Raw genomic sequence first — 16269 nt, 5'->3', positions numbered from 1 at the left:
GGAGCATCTTAGGGATATAAATAATTGTGACATTCCAAATAGAAACGTATCTATGGCAGCAAGACATTTTCATACAGTGCATAATGGTAATACCACTACCTTCAGAGTGCATGGCATAGAAAAAATACATTTTCCTAAACGGGGAGGAGAAATGAAAAGACGCATACTCACGCGAGAGGCTTTTTGGATATATAATTTAAACACTCGCTTCCCGTTAGGATTAAATAAAAGAAACGAAATTTTATATCATTACTAACTATTTATAGTTATTATCTGTCTCTATTTTTATATATGTATAATTCTATGTATTTCTTTGTATTATAAGTCATTTAAATGTGAATATCTGCAGGACCTATGAGGTGGATCATGTGATTCTCAAGGGGCGGACCTTAAACCATGAGACCTATATATGTAATGTCATTCCTGCTCTGACTTAGGCATGAGTAAGACCGTTATGGTCGAAACGCGTTGCTAAATTTCTTTATATAGCACCTATGTGGTCCACTGTTTGTAAGGAATATATTTTAACCACTTTGGAATAATAAAGACTTTACCGATTTTATCGAAGCTGGAGTATCTACATATTTTGGACTTGCTACTGATATTCTACGTCTGGGTCAGGACGGACTCCTTTGCTACGAGCCTTTGGTCTGGTTGGTGAGCTGGCTGCGGCTTTTTGGCCGTTTTTTTTCTTTATTTGTGCTTTGTGAGTATGTACTGTTTGTTTTTTTTACTTTTACGCTGGTAACCAGGGTAAACATCGGGTTACTAAGCGTGGCCCTGCGCTTAGCAACCCGATGTTTACCCTGGTTACCCGGGGACCTCGGCATCGTTGGTCGCTGGAGAGCGGTCTGTGTGAACGATTACGATTACGATCCGAGACGTTGCAGCGTCCTGGATAGCGATCTCGTTGTGTTTGACACGCAGCAGCGATTTGGATCCTGCTGTGATATCGCTGGTCGGAGCTAGAAGTCCAGAACTTTATTTCGTCGCTTGATCACCCGCTGTCATCGCAGTATCGGCGTGTGTGACGCCGATACAGCGATGTGTTCACTTGTAACCAGGGTAAACATCGGGTTACTAAGTGCAGGGCCGCGCTTAGTAACCCGATATTTACCCTGGTTACCATTGTAAAAGTAAAAAAAACAGTACATAGTCACCTTCTGATGTCTGTCACGTCCCCCGGGTTCCACAGGGTTACGCGCTGCTGCCGAGAACTTCCTGCACTGAATGTGTCAGCGCCAGCAGTAAAGCAGAGCGCAATGACGGCCCTGCGCTTAGTAACCCGATATTTACCCTGGTTACCCGGGTGCTGCAGGGGGACTTCAGCATCGTTGAAGACAGTTTCAATGATGCCGAAGTCGTTCCCCTGATCGTTGGTCACTGGAGAGAGCTGTCTGTGTGACAGCTCCCCAGCGACCTAAACAGCGACGCTGCAGCGATCGGCTCGTTGTCTATATCGCTGCAGCGTCGCTGAGTGTGACGGTACCTTTAGGAAAGGCCAGGTGATGCAAATTTCACAGCTCTATAACAACCCAGATTCCTCCAACCTTGTGTCAAAAACAGATGCCATGGGTTATTCGAAGCAGCTGCCTAAATATATATATATATATATATATATATATATATATATATATATATATATATATATATATATATATATATATATATATATACACAGTGGGGCAAAAAAGTATTTAGTCAGTCAGCAATAGTGCAAGTTTCACCACTTAAAAAGATGAGAGGCGTCTGTAATTTACATCATAGGTAGACCTCAACTATGGGAGACAAACTGAGAAAAAAAAATCCAGAAAATCACATTGTCTGTTTTTTTATCATTTTATTTGCCAATTATGGTGGAAAATAAGTATTTGGTCAGAAACAAAATTTAATCTCAATACTTTGTAATACATCCTTTGTTGGCAATGACAGAGGTCAAACGTTTTCTGTAAGTCTTCACAAGGTTGCCACACACTGTTGTTGGTATGTTGGCCCATTCCTCCATGCAGATCTCCTCTAGAGCAGTGATGTTTTTGGCTTTTCGCTTGGCAACACGGACTTTCAACTCCCTCCAAAGGTTTTCTATAGGGTTGAGATCTGGAGACTGGCTAGGCCACTCCAGGACCTTGAAATGCTTCTTACGAAGCCACTCCTTCGTTGCCCTGGCGGTGTGCTTTGGATCATTGTCATGTTGAAAGACCCAGCCACGTTTCATCTTCAATGCCCTTGCTGATGGAAGGAGGTTTGCACTCAAAATCTCACGATACATGGCCCCATTCATTCTTTCATGTACCCGGATCAGTCGTCCTGGCCCCTTTGCAGAGAAACAGCCCCAAAGCATGATGTTTCTACCACCATTGTTGTGAATTAAACTTTTTGGCTCCCTCTTGTGGTCACTAGAGACTTTGATTTTCTTTCCCCAGCTTGGTACCCACCTGGTTTGTTAGTCCAGGGGTGTTGCTATTTAAACTCCCTGGATTCTCAGTCTGGTGCCTGGCATCGTTGTAATCAGTTCCTTTCTGTTTGCTCCTGTCTGCTGGTCCTGGTTCTTTGCAAAATAAGCTAAGTCCTGCTTCCTTATTTTTTGGTTATTTGCATTGCTCTTATCTTTGTCCAGCTTGTACTATATGTGATTCCTGATATTGCTGGAAGCTCTAGGGGGCTGATATTCCCCCCCCCCCGTGCCGTTAGACGGTTCGGGGGTTCTTGAATATTCAGCGTGGAAATTTTGATAGTGTTTTTGCTGACCGTATAAGTCATCTTCCTATATTCTGCTATTAGTCAGTGGGCCTCTCTTTGCTAAAACCTAGTTCATTCTTACGTTTGTCTTTTCTTCTTACCTCACCGTTATTATTTGTTGGGGGCTTGTATCCAACTTTTGGGGTCTTTTCTCTGGAGGCAAGAAAGGTCTATTGTTTCCCTTCTAGGGTTAGTTAGTTCTCCGGCTGGCGCGAGACGTCTAGAACCAACGTAGGTACGTTCCCCGGCTACTGCTATTTGTTGTGCTAGGATCAGGTATACGGTTAGCCTAGTTACCACTGCCCTATGAGCTGGTTTTTTGTGTGTGCAGACTTGGTAATAACCTCTGAGACCCTCTGCCATTGGGGTCATAACAGTATGCCAGGCCAAAAGTAATACTTAATGCATTGCAGAAGAGGGATTATAAGAAAGGAAATTCTGAGTTTTTTTTTTTTTCTTTCTTCCTCCCCTTTATCTCTGAGTGGCTTGAGCTTGCTGCAGACATGAATGTCCAGACTTTGATTACTAGTGTGGATCAGCTTGCTGCTCGTGTGCAGGGCATTCAAGATTTTGTTACTTGTAGTCCTATGTCAGAACCTAAAATACCTATTCCTGAACTGTTCTCTGGAGACTGATTTAAGTTTAGGAATTTCAGGAATAATTGTAAATTGTTTCTATCTCTGAGACCTCGTTCGTCTGGAGACTCAGCTCAGCAAGTAAAAATTGTTATCTCTCTCTTGCGGGGCGACCCTCAGGATTGGGCCTTCTCGTTAGCGCTAGGAGATCCGGCATTGGCAAATATTGATGCGTTTTTTCTGGCGCTCGGGTTGCTTTACGAGGAGCCCAATCTTGAAATTCAGGCAGAAAAAGCTTTGCTGGCTATCTCTCAGGGCCAGGATGAAGCTGAAGTGTATTGCCAAAAATTTCGGAAATGGTCCGTGCTTACTCAGTGGAATGAGTGTGCTCTGGCCGCAAATTTCAGAAATGGCCTTTCTGAAGCCATTAAGAATGTGATGGTGGGTTTCTCCATTCCTACAAGTCTGAATGATTCCATGGCGCTGGCTATTCAAATTGACCGGCGTTTGCGGGAGCGCAAAGCCGCTAATCCTCTGGTGGTGTTGTCTGAACAAACACCTGATTTAATGCAATGTGGTAGAATTCAGACTAGAAATGAACGGAAAAATCATAGACGTCAGAATGGGTTGTGTTTTTACTGTGGTGATCCTACACATGTTATATCAGCATGCTCTAAACGCTTAACAAAGGTGGTTAGTCCTGTCGCCATTGGTAATTTGCAACCTAAATTTATTTTGTCTGTGACTTTAATTTGCTCATTGTCTTCCTACCCTGTTATGGCGTTTGTGGATTCAGGTGCTGCCCTGAGTCTTATGGATTTTTCATTTGCCAAACGCTGTGGTTTTGTTCTTGAGCCGTTGGTAAATCCTATCCCTCTTAGAGGTATTGATGCTACGCCATTGGCGGAAAATAAGCCGCAGTTTTGGACACAGGTAACCATGTGCATGACTCCTGAACATCGGGAGGTGATTCGTTTTCTGGTTCTGCATAAAATGCATGATTTGGTCGTTTTGGGTCTGCCATGGTTACAGACTAGTGTTGAGCATTCCGATGCTGCAAGTATCGGGTATCGGCCGATACTTGCTGTATCGGAATTCCGATACCGGGATTCCGATACTCTTGTGGTATCGGGTATCGGGTATCGCAACAACATTAATGTTAAAATGTGTAAAAGAGAGAATTAAAATAAAAAATATCGCTATACTCACCTCTCCGACGCAGCCGGGACTTCAGCGAGGGAACCGGCAGCGTTGTTTGTTTAAAATTCGCGCTATTACTTGGTTACGTGAATTCCCGGCTTGTGATTGGTCAGGTCGGCCACGTTGCCGGGACGCGGACCAATCACAGCAAGCCGTGACGAAATTACGTCACGGCTTGCTGTGATTGGTCCGCGTCCCGGCAATATGGCCGCCCTGACCAATCACAAGCCGTGACGTCACGGGAGGCTGGACACGCGCCCATTTTAAAATGAGCGCGTCCAGCCTCCCGGCTTGTGATTGGTTGACCGCGGCGCAACCAATCACAAGCCGTGACGTCACGGGAGGCTGGACACGCGCCCATTTTAAAATGAGCGCGTCCAGCCTCCCGGCTTGTGATTGGTTGACCGCGGCGCAACCAATCACAAGCCGTGACGTCACGGGAGGCTGGACACGCGCCCATTTTAAAATGAGCGCGTCCAGCCTCCCGGCTTGTGATTGGTTGACCGCGGCGCAACCAATCACAAGCCGTGACGTCACGGGAGGCTGGACACGCGCCCATTTTAAAATGAGCGCGTCCAGCCTCCCGGCTTGTGATTGGTTGACCGCGGCGCAACCAATCACAAGCCGTGACGTCACGGGAGGCTGGACACGTGCCCATTTTAAAATGAGCGCGTGTCCAGCCTCCCGTGACGTCACGGCTTGTGATTGGTCAGGGCGGCCATATTGCCGGGACGCGGACCAATCACAGCAAGCCGTGACGTAATTTCGTCACGGCTTGCTGTGATTGGTCCGCGTCCCGGCAACATGGCCGACCTGACCAATCACAAGCCGGGAATTCACGTAACCAAGTAATAGCGCGAATTTTAAACAAACAACGCTGCCGGTTCCCTCGCTGAAGTCCCGGCTGCGTCGGACAGGTGAGTATAGCGATATTTTTTATTTTAATTCTTTCTTTTACACATTTATATGGTTCCCAGGGCCTGAAGGAGAGTTTCCTCTCCTTCAGACCCTGGGAACCATCAGGAATACCGTCCGATACATGAGTCCCATTGACTTGTATTGGTATCGGGTATCGGTATCGGATTGGATCCGATATTTTGCCGGTATCGGCCGATACTTTCCGATACCGATACTTTCAAGTATCGGACGGTATCGCTCAACACTATTACAGACCCATAATCCAGTTTTGGATTGGAAGGCAATGTCTGTGTCAAGTTGGGGCTATGAGGGAATTCATGGCGATTCCCCGCCGGTGTCTATTGCTTCCTCTACTCCTTCGGAAGTTCCTGAGTATTTGTCTGATTATCAGGATGTATTCAGCGAGTCCAGGTCCAGTGCTCTTCCTCCTCATAGGGACTGTGACTGCGCTATAGATTTGATTCCGGGTAGTAAATTTCCTAAGGGAAGATTATTTAATCTGTCTGTACCTGAGCATACCGCAATGCGTTCGTATATCAAGGAGTCTCTGGAGAAGGGGCATATTCGTCCATCCTCTTCCCCTCTTGGTGCGGGATTCTTTTTTGTGGCCAAGAAGGACGGATCTTTGAGACCTTGTATAGACTATCGGCTTCTGAATAAAATCACTGTTAAATTTCAGTATCCTTTGCCTTTGTTGTCGGACTTGTTTGCCCAGATTAAGGGTGCCAAGTGGTTCACCAAGATAGATCTTCGTGGTGCGTACAACCTTGTGCGCATTAAGCAGGGAGATGAATGGAAAACTGCATTTAATACGCCCGAAGGTCATTTTGAGTACTTGGTGATGCCTTTTGGGCTCTCTAATGCCCCTTCAGTGTTTCAGTCCTTTATGCATGATATTTTCCGGAAGTACCTGGATAAATTTATGATCGTTTATCTGGATGATATTTTGTTTTTTTCTGATGATTGGGACTCCCATGTAAAGCAGGTCAGGATGGTGTTTCAGGTTTTGCGTGAGAATGCTTTGTTTGTCAAGGGCTCAAAGTGTCTCTTTGGAGTGCAGAAGGTTCCCTTTTTGGGTTTTATTTTCTCCCCTTCTGCGGTGGAGATGGACCCAGTCAAGGTCCGAGCTATTCATGATTGGACTCAACCCACGTCAGTTAAGAGTCTTCAGAAGTTCTTGGGTTTTGCTAACTTCTACCGTCGTTTTATCGCTAATTTTTCTAGCGTTGTTAAACCTTTGACGGATATGACCAAGAAACGTTCTGATGTTGCTAACTGGGCTCCTGCAGCCGTGGAAGCTTTCCAAGAGCTGAAGCGCCGGTTTACTTCGGCGCCTGTTTTGTGTCAGCCTGATGTCTCACTTCCCTTCCAGGTTGAAGTGGATGCTTCTGAGATCGGTGCAGGGGCCGTTTTGTTGCAGAGAGACCCTGGTTGCTCTATAATGAGACCATGTGCTTTTTTTTCTAGGAAGTTTTCGCCTGCTGAGCGGAACTATGATGTTGGCAATCGGGAGTTGTTGGCCATGAAGTGGGCATTTGAGGAGTGGCGTCATTGGCTCGAGGGTGCTAAGCATCGTGTGGTGGTCTTGACTGATCACAAAAATCTGATGTATCTCGAGTCTGCTAAACGCCTGAATCCTAGACAGGCCCGTTGGTCATTGTTTTTCTCCCGTTTTGACTTTGTGGTCTCGTACCTACCGGGTTCAAAGAATGTGAAGGCTGATGCTCTTTCTAGGAGCTTTGTGCCTGACTCTCCTGGAGTCTCAGAGCCAGCTGGTATTCTTAAAGAGGGAGTTATCTTGTCGGCCATTTCTCCGGATTTGCGACGTGTGTTGCAGAGATTTCAGGCTGGTAGACCTGACTCTTGTCCACCTGACAGACTGTTTGTTCCTGATAAATGGACCAGCAGAGTCATTTCCGAGGTTCATTCCTCGGTGTTGGCAGGGCATCCGTGGATTTTTGGCACCAGAGATTTGGTGGCTAGGTCCTTTTGGTGGCCTTCCTTGTCACGGGATGTGCGGTCGTTTGTGCAGTCCTGTGGGACTTGGGCTCGAGCTAAGCCTTGCTGTTCTCGTGCCAGCGGGTTGCTCTTGCCCTTGCCTGTCCCGAAGAGGCCTTGGACACACATTTCCATGGATTTCATTTCAGATCTTCCTGTGTCTCAGAGCATGTCTGTCATCTGGGTGGTATGTGATCGTTTTTCCAAGATGGTCCATTTGGTGTCCTTGCCTAAGCTGCCTTCCTCTTCCGATCTGGTTCCTTTATTCTTTCAGAATGTTGTTCGTTTGCACGGCATTCCTGAGAATATCGTGTCTGACAGAGGATCCCAGTTTGTTTCCAGGTTCTGGCGATCCTTTTGTGCTAAGATGGGCATTGATTTGTCGTTTTCATCTGCCTTTCATCCTCAGACTAATGGCCAAACTGAGTGAACAAATCAGACTCTAGAGGCTTATTTGAGGTGTTTTGTTTCTGCAGATCAGGATGATTGGGTGACCTTCTTGCCATTGGCTGAGTTTGCCCTTAATAATCAGGCTAGTTCCGCTACTTTGGTTTCGCCATTTTTCTGCAACTCTGGTTTTCATCCTCGTTTTTCCTCGGGACATGTTGAGCCCTCTGACTGTCCTGGGGTAGATTCTGTGGTGGATAGGTTGCAGCGGATTTGGAATCATGTGGTGGACAACTTAAAGTTGTCACAGGAGAAGGCTCAGCGTTTTGCCAACCGCCGCCGCGGTGTGGGTCCCCGACTTTGCGTTGGGGATTTGGTGTGGCTGTCTTCTCGGTTTGTTCCTATGAAGGTCTCCTCTCCTAAATTTAAGCCTCGCTTCATCGGTCCTTATAAGATTTTGGAAATCCTTAATCCAGTGTCCTTTCGCTTGGATCTTCCGGTGTCGTTTGCCATTCACAACGTGTTCCATAGGTCTTTGTTGCGGTGGTACGTTGTGCCGGTGGTTCCTTCTGTTGAGCCTCCTGCTCCGGTGTTGGTTGAGGGCGAGTTGGAGTACGTGGTGGAGAAGATCTTGGATTCTCGTCTCTCCAGATGGAGGCTTCAGTATCTGGTCAAGTGGAAGGGCTATGGTCAGGAGGATAATTCCTGGGTGGTCGCCTCTGATGTTCATGCGGCCGATTTGGTTCGTGCCTTTCACGCTGCTCATCCTGATCGCCCTGGTGGTCTTGGTGAGGGTTCGGTGACCCCTCCTTAAGGGGGGGGTACTGTTGTGAATTAAACTTTTTGGCTCCCTCTTGTGGTCACTAGCGACATGACACTTTGATTTTCTTTCCCCAGCTTGGTACCCACCTGGTTCGTTAGTCCAGGGGTGTTGCTATTTAAACTCCCTGGATTCTCAGTCTGGTGCCTGGCATCGTTGTAATCAGTTCCTTTCTGTTTGCTCCTTTCTGCTGGTCCTGGTTCTTTGCAAAATAAGCTAAGTCCTGCTTCCTTATTTTTTGGTTATTTGCATTGCTCTTATCTTTGTCCAGCTTGTACTAAATGTGATTCCTGATATTGCTGGAAGCTCTAGGGGGCTGATATTCCCCCCCCCGTGCCGTTAGACGGTTCGGGGGTTCTTGAATATTCAGCGTGGAAATTTTGATAGTGTTTTTGCTGACCGTATAAGTCATCTTCCTATATTCTGCTATTAGTCAGTGGGCCTCTCTTTGCTAAAACCTAGTTCATTCTTACGTTTGTCTTTTCTTCTTACCTCACCGTTATTATTTGTTGGGGGCTTGTATCCAACTTTTGGGGTCTTTTCTCTGGAGGCAAGAAAGGTCTATTGTTTCCCTTCTAGGGTTAGTTAGTTCTCCGGCTGGCGCGAGACGTCTAGAACCAACGTAGGTACGTTCCCCGGCTACTGCTATTTGTTGTGCTAGGATCAGGTATACGGTTAGCCTAGTTACCACTGCCCTATGAGCTGGTTTTTTGTGTGTGCAGACTTGGTAATAACCTCTGAGACCCTCTGCCATTGGGGTCATAACACACCATGCTTTACAGTAGGTATGGTGTTTGATGGATGCAACTCAGTATTCTTTTTCCTCCAAACACGACAAGTTGTGTTTCTACCAAACAGTTCCAGTTTGGTTTCATCAGACCATAGGACATTCTCCCAAAACTCCTCTGGATCATCCAAATGCTCTCTAGCAAACTTCAGACGGGCCCGGACATGTACTGGCTTAAGCAGTGGGACACGTCTGGCACTGCAGGATCTGAGTCCATGGTGGCGTAGTGTGTTACTTATGGTAGGCCTTGTTACATTGGTCCCAGCTCTCTGCAGTTCATTCACTAGGTCCCCCCGCGTGGTTCTGGGATTTTTGCTCACCGTTCTTGTGATCATTCTGACCCCACGGGGTGGGATTTTGCGTGGAGCCCCAGATCGAGGGAGATTATCAGTGGTCTTGTATGTCTTCCATTTTCTAATTATTGCTCCCACTATTGATTTCTTCACTCCAAGCTGGTTGGCTATTGCAGATTCAGTCTTCCCAGCCTGGTGCAGGGCTACAATTTTGTTTCTGGTGTCCTTTGACAGCTCTTTGGTCTTCACCATAGTGGAGTTTGGAGTCAGACTGTTTGAGGGTGTGCACAGGTGTCTTTTTATACTGATAACAAGTTTAAACAGGTGCCATTACTACAGGTAATGAGTGGAGGAAAGAGGAGACTCTTAAAGAAGAAGTTACAGGTCTGTGAGAGCCAGAAATCTTGATTGTTTGTTTCTGACCAAATACTTGTTTTCCACCATAATATGCAAATAAAATGATAAAAAAACAGACAATGTGATTTTCTGGATTTTTTTTTCTCAGTTTGTCTCCCATAGATGAGGTCTACCTATGATGTAAATTACAGACGCCTCTCATCTTTTTAAGTGGTGGAACTTGCACTATTGCTGACTGACTAAATACTTTTTTGCCCCACTGTGTATATATATATATATATATATATATATATATATATATATATATATATATATATATATATATATATATTGCCTAAAATTAACTTTAAGCTTTTTAGAGATCATTTCATCTTCAACTTGTTTAAATGTTCGCAATAACAGTAACTTTGACCAGGGGTGCCCAAACATTTACATGCCACTGTAATTCTGAATAAACTAGAATTAAAAGATGCAATAAATGTTTTCTAACATAATGTATTTTTCAGGGTTTCATGCTTGGAAAGTCTGGGGAAAATCTCGCAATGAGGCTCAGATCTTTGTCATTTAAGGCACTTCTTCGACAGGTAACATAGTTGTTTCTATGATTCTCCTTGCTAGCAAATATTAGATTCTGGATATTAATATGGTACTACCCAGCTTCTTTATATACAGTAACTTATGATATTTTTGCCAATTTATCAGAGTCTATGATATATTTAATGGCCAGAATAGTACACTTTGCAGCCCTTTTGTTCAAATAAAAATTACTGGAGTCCCAACAAAAACCTTAATGGAACCTTGTAAGTCAGGAGTTGTCATTATGAATTTGCTCCATGTTGAGCAAAAAACTATTATGAGAGTTGGTTATAATATATTTTTAAATGAAACATTTTATTGCCTGCGGTGTTTCATAGAGGGAAGATACATTGCAGATATTTCCAGTTAGAGTTAACATCAGTGTGTGGTGGGTACTACTAGTACTCTGGGTATATTTTTTGCCCATGAGAAATCAGGGATAAGACTAGACTAGAGAGAAGGTAAAGATAATAAAAGCTATTTTAAAGTGCCACTCCATCCTCAAAGGGTATTTGTCAGCTGGATTTTACTCCCCAAAGACTGTGTACTGTATGTGCATGTTGCTCTTTCAAAACAAGTCCAGCAATACCTTTACATGGCCAGTCCATTCCTCTGTTACTGAGAAATCAACATTTGAAAAGATATGCAAGTGACGTTGAAGGACTATGGTAGATCTGAAGCCTCTGTTACTTCAGCCGTATTCCATTCCCAGCATGCCCTCTTCCTGCTTGACTGACAGTCTCTATACTGTGTGACTGCAGACGATGGAGCCATCTGCCAATATAAATTCATATTCATTGGAATTCATAGTTATTCAAATGCTGATTTCCCAGTAATGGAGGAATGGACTAGCCATGTAAAGGCATTACTGGACTTGTCTTTGAAGGAGCTACATGTGTATATAAATAGTTTAGGTTCTGAAATCCTGCTAACAGATTCCCTTTAGAGACTTATTATTTTTATCATTGAAACTTATAATCCTATCAGTAGGAGCCCAACCTATCTCTGTGAGATTCCCACCATCTGAATTTTCCAGAGGATATGCTGCCACCCCTTCATTCCAACAGTGTATATCTGAGCCCCGTTCTGGATTGGCTGGGCTCCCATGGGCTGGACTCCTGTTGATCACCTGTCATTTAAATTTCAAATTTGGGAAAAATCTTTTTATCTAAAAATCCAGTAGAAGCACCAACCACCAAAGATTCAATTACCTTTAAACTGCTAAACTTCCAGATCTTTGTGGGATTTTTTTTTCACAGAGAGCTTCTGCATCCTTAAAACTCAGAAAATATCATATTCAAGAGCATCTAATTCTTTTCACTTTCCATTAATAGGATATGGCCTATTTTGACGAACAAAAAAATTCTGTCGGAGTCCTTCTTACAAGACTTTCAATGAATGCCTCTCAGACTACAGGAGTAAGTATGAAAGCAAGAGTCTACCATCAGATTTCACAATACAAACCATACATAATTTAACAGATCTCTTAGATTCTTATGAGGCTGGTGTACTTACTTTGAAAGTCCATGCAAAAGTGGAGCGCATATATGCGTATTTGAAGATTTTCCAGGCTAACATTAAGGTGACACATACCATGAAATGCGCTGTCAGTGCATTTGTCATTTTGACTGGTTTTGGTTAGGTTGTTCTTTCATGGTATGTTTTTTGATTTTTTTATGTTTTAATATAAAGGTGAGTCCAGCTTTAGATTGATTCTTAGAGTACTCATTTTAATTTTACAGCTACTTTGATGCGATTTTTACAAAGTAAGTACACTTGCTTCATAAGGTTCAAGAAAGAATGTTTATAAAAGGGTTGTCCACTAGTTTAATTTTAACTACTTCTGGACCCCCTTCCCCTCCGCATAGACTATAAACCTCCTGGCAGTCTGCACTTTACTTTGCACTGAATTTCTAACATGTCAATACAGAGTACGCAGCTTGCATGAGATCATGCAGATATGGGGCGGGAAGGTGGGGTTGCAAAAAACATCCAGACTTCCAACATAGAAGGCAAACATAGTTTATTACCATGTTTGCCTTTTCAATCGATGTATACATAATGTTGAACCAGTGCTTATATATACAGATTAGGAAGCACTGAGAGTGCTTTCTTCTCTGAACCCAGTAATCATGTGATTGTTAAGTGCAGGGAAAGCACGGGATCCTATGGCTCCTAATGAATATAGTAAGCTCTGCTGTGCAGGCAGGAGTACTTTATTTCCCATTTAACTTGGGTTAATTTGGCAGCCCGAGTTACAGAGGAAATCAACAATTAAAATATTGCCTAAAGTCTTTTAAGACCTTGGAGGGGAGGCAAAGTGTGCAAAATAAATGAAAGTCTGATCGCTATTTCAAGCTCTGATTCTGTTGGAAAAAATATAGATAAAAATAATTTGGATGGAAAGGGTAAAGCAGTTCAAAATATTTTTTAACTGTCATTTTTGGTTGTAAAACAAATTAAGCAATATGAAAATAGACCCATGTAAGACCATATGTAAGATAAAACTTGAAAATAGGCCTGGTCGAAAATAGGAGAAAATAACCCAGCCCTGAAATGGCGGATGACCTATCCTATGGATAATCCAATAATATCAGTTAGTTGGGGTCAGACACCTGACATCCCTCCAATTGGCTGTTTACAGCTCCGTTTGTACTGAGGGGAACAACACAACTACGTACACTGTTTGGAAGCAATAGCAGAAAATTAGAGCTGAGCTTAGCTTCTATGCAATTTAACCCCTTAATGACGGAGCCAAATTTTTGAAATCTGACCAGTGTCACTTTATGTGGTAATAACTCTGCAGCGCTTCAACAAATCCCAGTGATTTTGAGGTTGTTTTTTCGTGACACATTATACTTTATGATAATGGTAAACTTAGGTCAATATGTTTTGTGTTTATTTATAAAAAATATCAAACATTTCAGAAAAATGTTAAAAAAATTAGCAATTTTCAAAATTTTAATGATTATCCCTTTAATCCAGATGGTCATACCACAGCAAACCATTAATAAATAACATTTCCCACATGTCGGCTTTACATCAGCACCATTTGTAAAATGTTATTTTATTTTGTTAGAATTTTAGGAGGTTTAAAAATGTAGCATAAGTTTTTCATTTTTTTCAAGGAAATTTACAAAAAAAATTTTTTTAGGGTCTTATCCATGTTTGAAGTGACTTTAGGGGTTTCATATGTTGAGAAACCCCCAAACATGATACCATTTTAAAAACAGCACCCCCTGACATATTGAAAACTGCTGTCAGGTAGTTTATTAACCCTTCAGGTGCTTTACAGGAATTAATGCAAAGTGGTATGACAGAAATGAAAATGTGCATTTTTACCACATAAGTGCCGCTAACTTCTGAACAGGCTACAACAGCCGGCAGACTCTAAGGCCGCAATTTGGTCATGAATTGCCATGGCAAACATCAGGACCACAAAATCATGATCTGAGGGCACCAATTGGGATAAAGAGGAAGCCCCCACACTCTGTTAACCATTTAGAATGATGTAGTAACTATTGACAGCAGCATCTAAGGGGTTAAACAGATTTGGACGGTGCAAACACTGATCATGACTGATACAGCAAGTTAGTGCGCAGCCGACAGCTGCTGGATTGTCACCTGTATGGGGAGGCTATTCTCTTATAGTCAGGTCAGTTAAAAGACGTATTGGCTGTCATTAAGGGGTTAAAACAACACAGACTAGGAAATGCCAGGACAAGGAAAGGGAAAGGGAGCTTAAATTGGAACATTGGAGAGCATTTAAATAATTAAGTATGCTAGTAAGGGCAATTGTATAACATCTCATACACAACAGAACATATTTTTGCCCTGCTGGCTAAAAACATCAAGAGGTTTTCCATGCAATGTGTTCTCTGCTGTGTCTTCTGGTCAACTGCAGAGGAATCGCTGAGACATTTCTGACATTTTGATGAAATGTTTCATACTGTAATTATTTCTGACATTACTTCAATGTTCAGTCATAAAAGTATGCCAAATATATTGACAAAATTAGGTATATTATTACACTGGATGATGTCAACACTCATTTTCAGCTTTGACACAAGACATTGTCCTCTCTGGCGATTTCTTAACTTCAATAACACTTCTATCTTCTAGGCTACTGGAATGCCACTGGGAGCACTAACAACGAATGTGTTCATTCTGCTTGCTGCAGTCATCATTTCCTTTGTACATGGCTGGCAACTGACACTACTCATGTTTGTATCTGCTCCAATAGTAATTGGAATTAACATTTGTAAGGAGAAGTCTCTCTTACGTTACGCTTCCAGTGAACGCAAGGCCCTGGAGGAAGCTGGAAGGGTACATTAATATTTCTGTCATTCTCATGTACCAATCAACAATCCAATCTTCTAGACAATTAGTTCATCTGATTTTTTTTTTTAAAAAAGGTCATATTTATTTCATTGGCACATATATTAAGCTTACAAGCTTTACACATATTTGTCAATGATTTTAGTTTATCCCCTCTACATGTAAAATGAAACAACTAATGCACCATTTCATGAAAGCTGCCTGGAGTAAGAAGTGTCAAATTTATTAAGGGGCATGCACCCATTAATGAATTTAGTGCATGTTTCAGCTGCCACGTGCCACTTCAAAAGATGTATGGTAGTCAAGGGATCGCTTAAATGTCTGTCATAATTTATGCCACTTTTGTGGTGTAAATCATGATTTTATCAGACGTGTTTGTCCAATCCCTGTCTCACTCGAGCTCTACCCTCTTTACAAAACGCTGCTGGAGCCTGCTAGGACTAACCTAAAAATGCCAAAATTCACAATTTATTATTTTAAGCAACCGTGAGTTCAAGTATTTAAAAAAAAACAAAAAACATTATATGCAGATTGTGCCTATGTGTTCCCCTTTCAACCATTGGCCTGGTAAAGGCTCCCATTGCTGCTGTATTGGTACTTTTGTGAAGGAGACTTCATAGGAGACTGTTATTTTATCTATTTACTGTATACTTAGGGAGACCAAAAAACTATGGTTTACAATGGTTTATAGTCTAGTGCAATTCAGATTATATCAAATTAACCCCAACATGTGTTGAGCTTTTTGAGTGTGGGAACATGGAGTTGAAGCAGTCAGCATCTGCCTATTACAGCAGTGATTTTGATCGCTGATATCAAAACACTTAAATGTTGCTGGACCACTGCAAATGAAGTTTCTGGTTTGGCTTCTTGTTCTAAGTTGTGGCAAGGTTTGTTAAATGACTGATATTGGCTTTAGGATTGCTAACTCCAATAGGTGGAAATGAGCGCATCGCCAACCCCGTCACATGATCGGGGGTCAGCGATGTGTCAGGATGGTAACCATAGAGGTCCTTGAGACCTCTATGGCTACTGATGCCAGTCTGCTGTGAGTGCCACCCTGAGGTCGGCGCTCATAGCAAGCCTGCAATTCAGCTACATATCAGCGATCTGATGATCGCTGCTATGTAGCTGAGCCGATCGAGTTGTGCCAGCTTCTAGCCTCCCATGGAGGCTATTGAAGCATGGCAAAAGTTAAAAAAAAAGTTTTTAAAAATATGAAAAAAATATAAAAGTTTAAATTACCCCCCTTTCGCCCCATCCAAAATAAAACAATTAAAAAAA

The 16269-nt window shown here is 42.9% G+C and overlaps 1 protein-coding gene across 3 annotated transcripts in view; it reads left to right on the top strand.

The window, feature by feature from the left end:
- LOC143781839 (ATP-dependent translocase ABCB1-like) overlaps window positions 1-16269 on the top strand; it is a 576903-nt gene that overhangs the window by 486656 nt on the left and 73978 nt on the right. For all 3 annotated transcript variants that reach the window (XM_077268724.1, XM_077268723.1, XM_077268725.1), the window contains 3 exons: window positions 10581-10658; window positions 11985-12068; window positions 14773-14976. In XM_077268724.1, the coding sequence (XP_077124839.1) occupies window positions 10581-10658; window positions 11985-12068; window positions 14773-14976 (366 nt within the window). The remainder of the gene's footprint in view (window positions 1-10580; window positions 10659-11984; window positions 12069-14772; window positions 14977-16269) is intronic.

This window comes from Ranitomeya variabilis, chromosome 6 (assembly GCF_051348905.1).
Source record: "Ranitomeya variabilis isolate aRanVar5 chromosome 6, aRanVar5.hap1, whole genome shotgun sequence".
NCBI classification, from domain to species: Eukaryota; Metazoa; Chordata; class Amphibia; order Anura; family Dendrobatidae; genus Ranitomeya; species Ranitomeya variabilis.
This window is presented reverse-complemented; position numbering and strand designations above follow the sequence as displayed.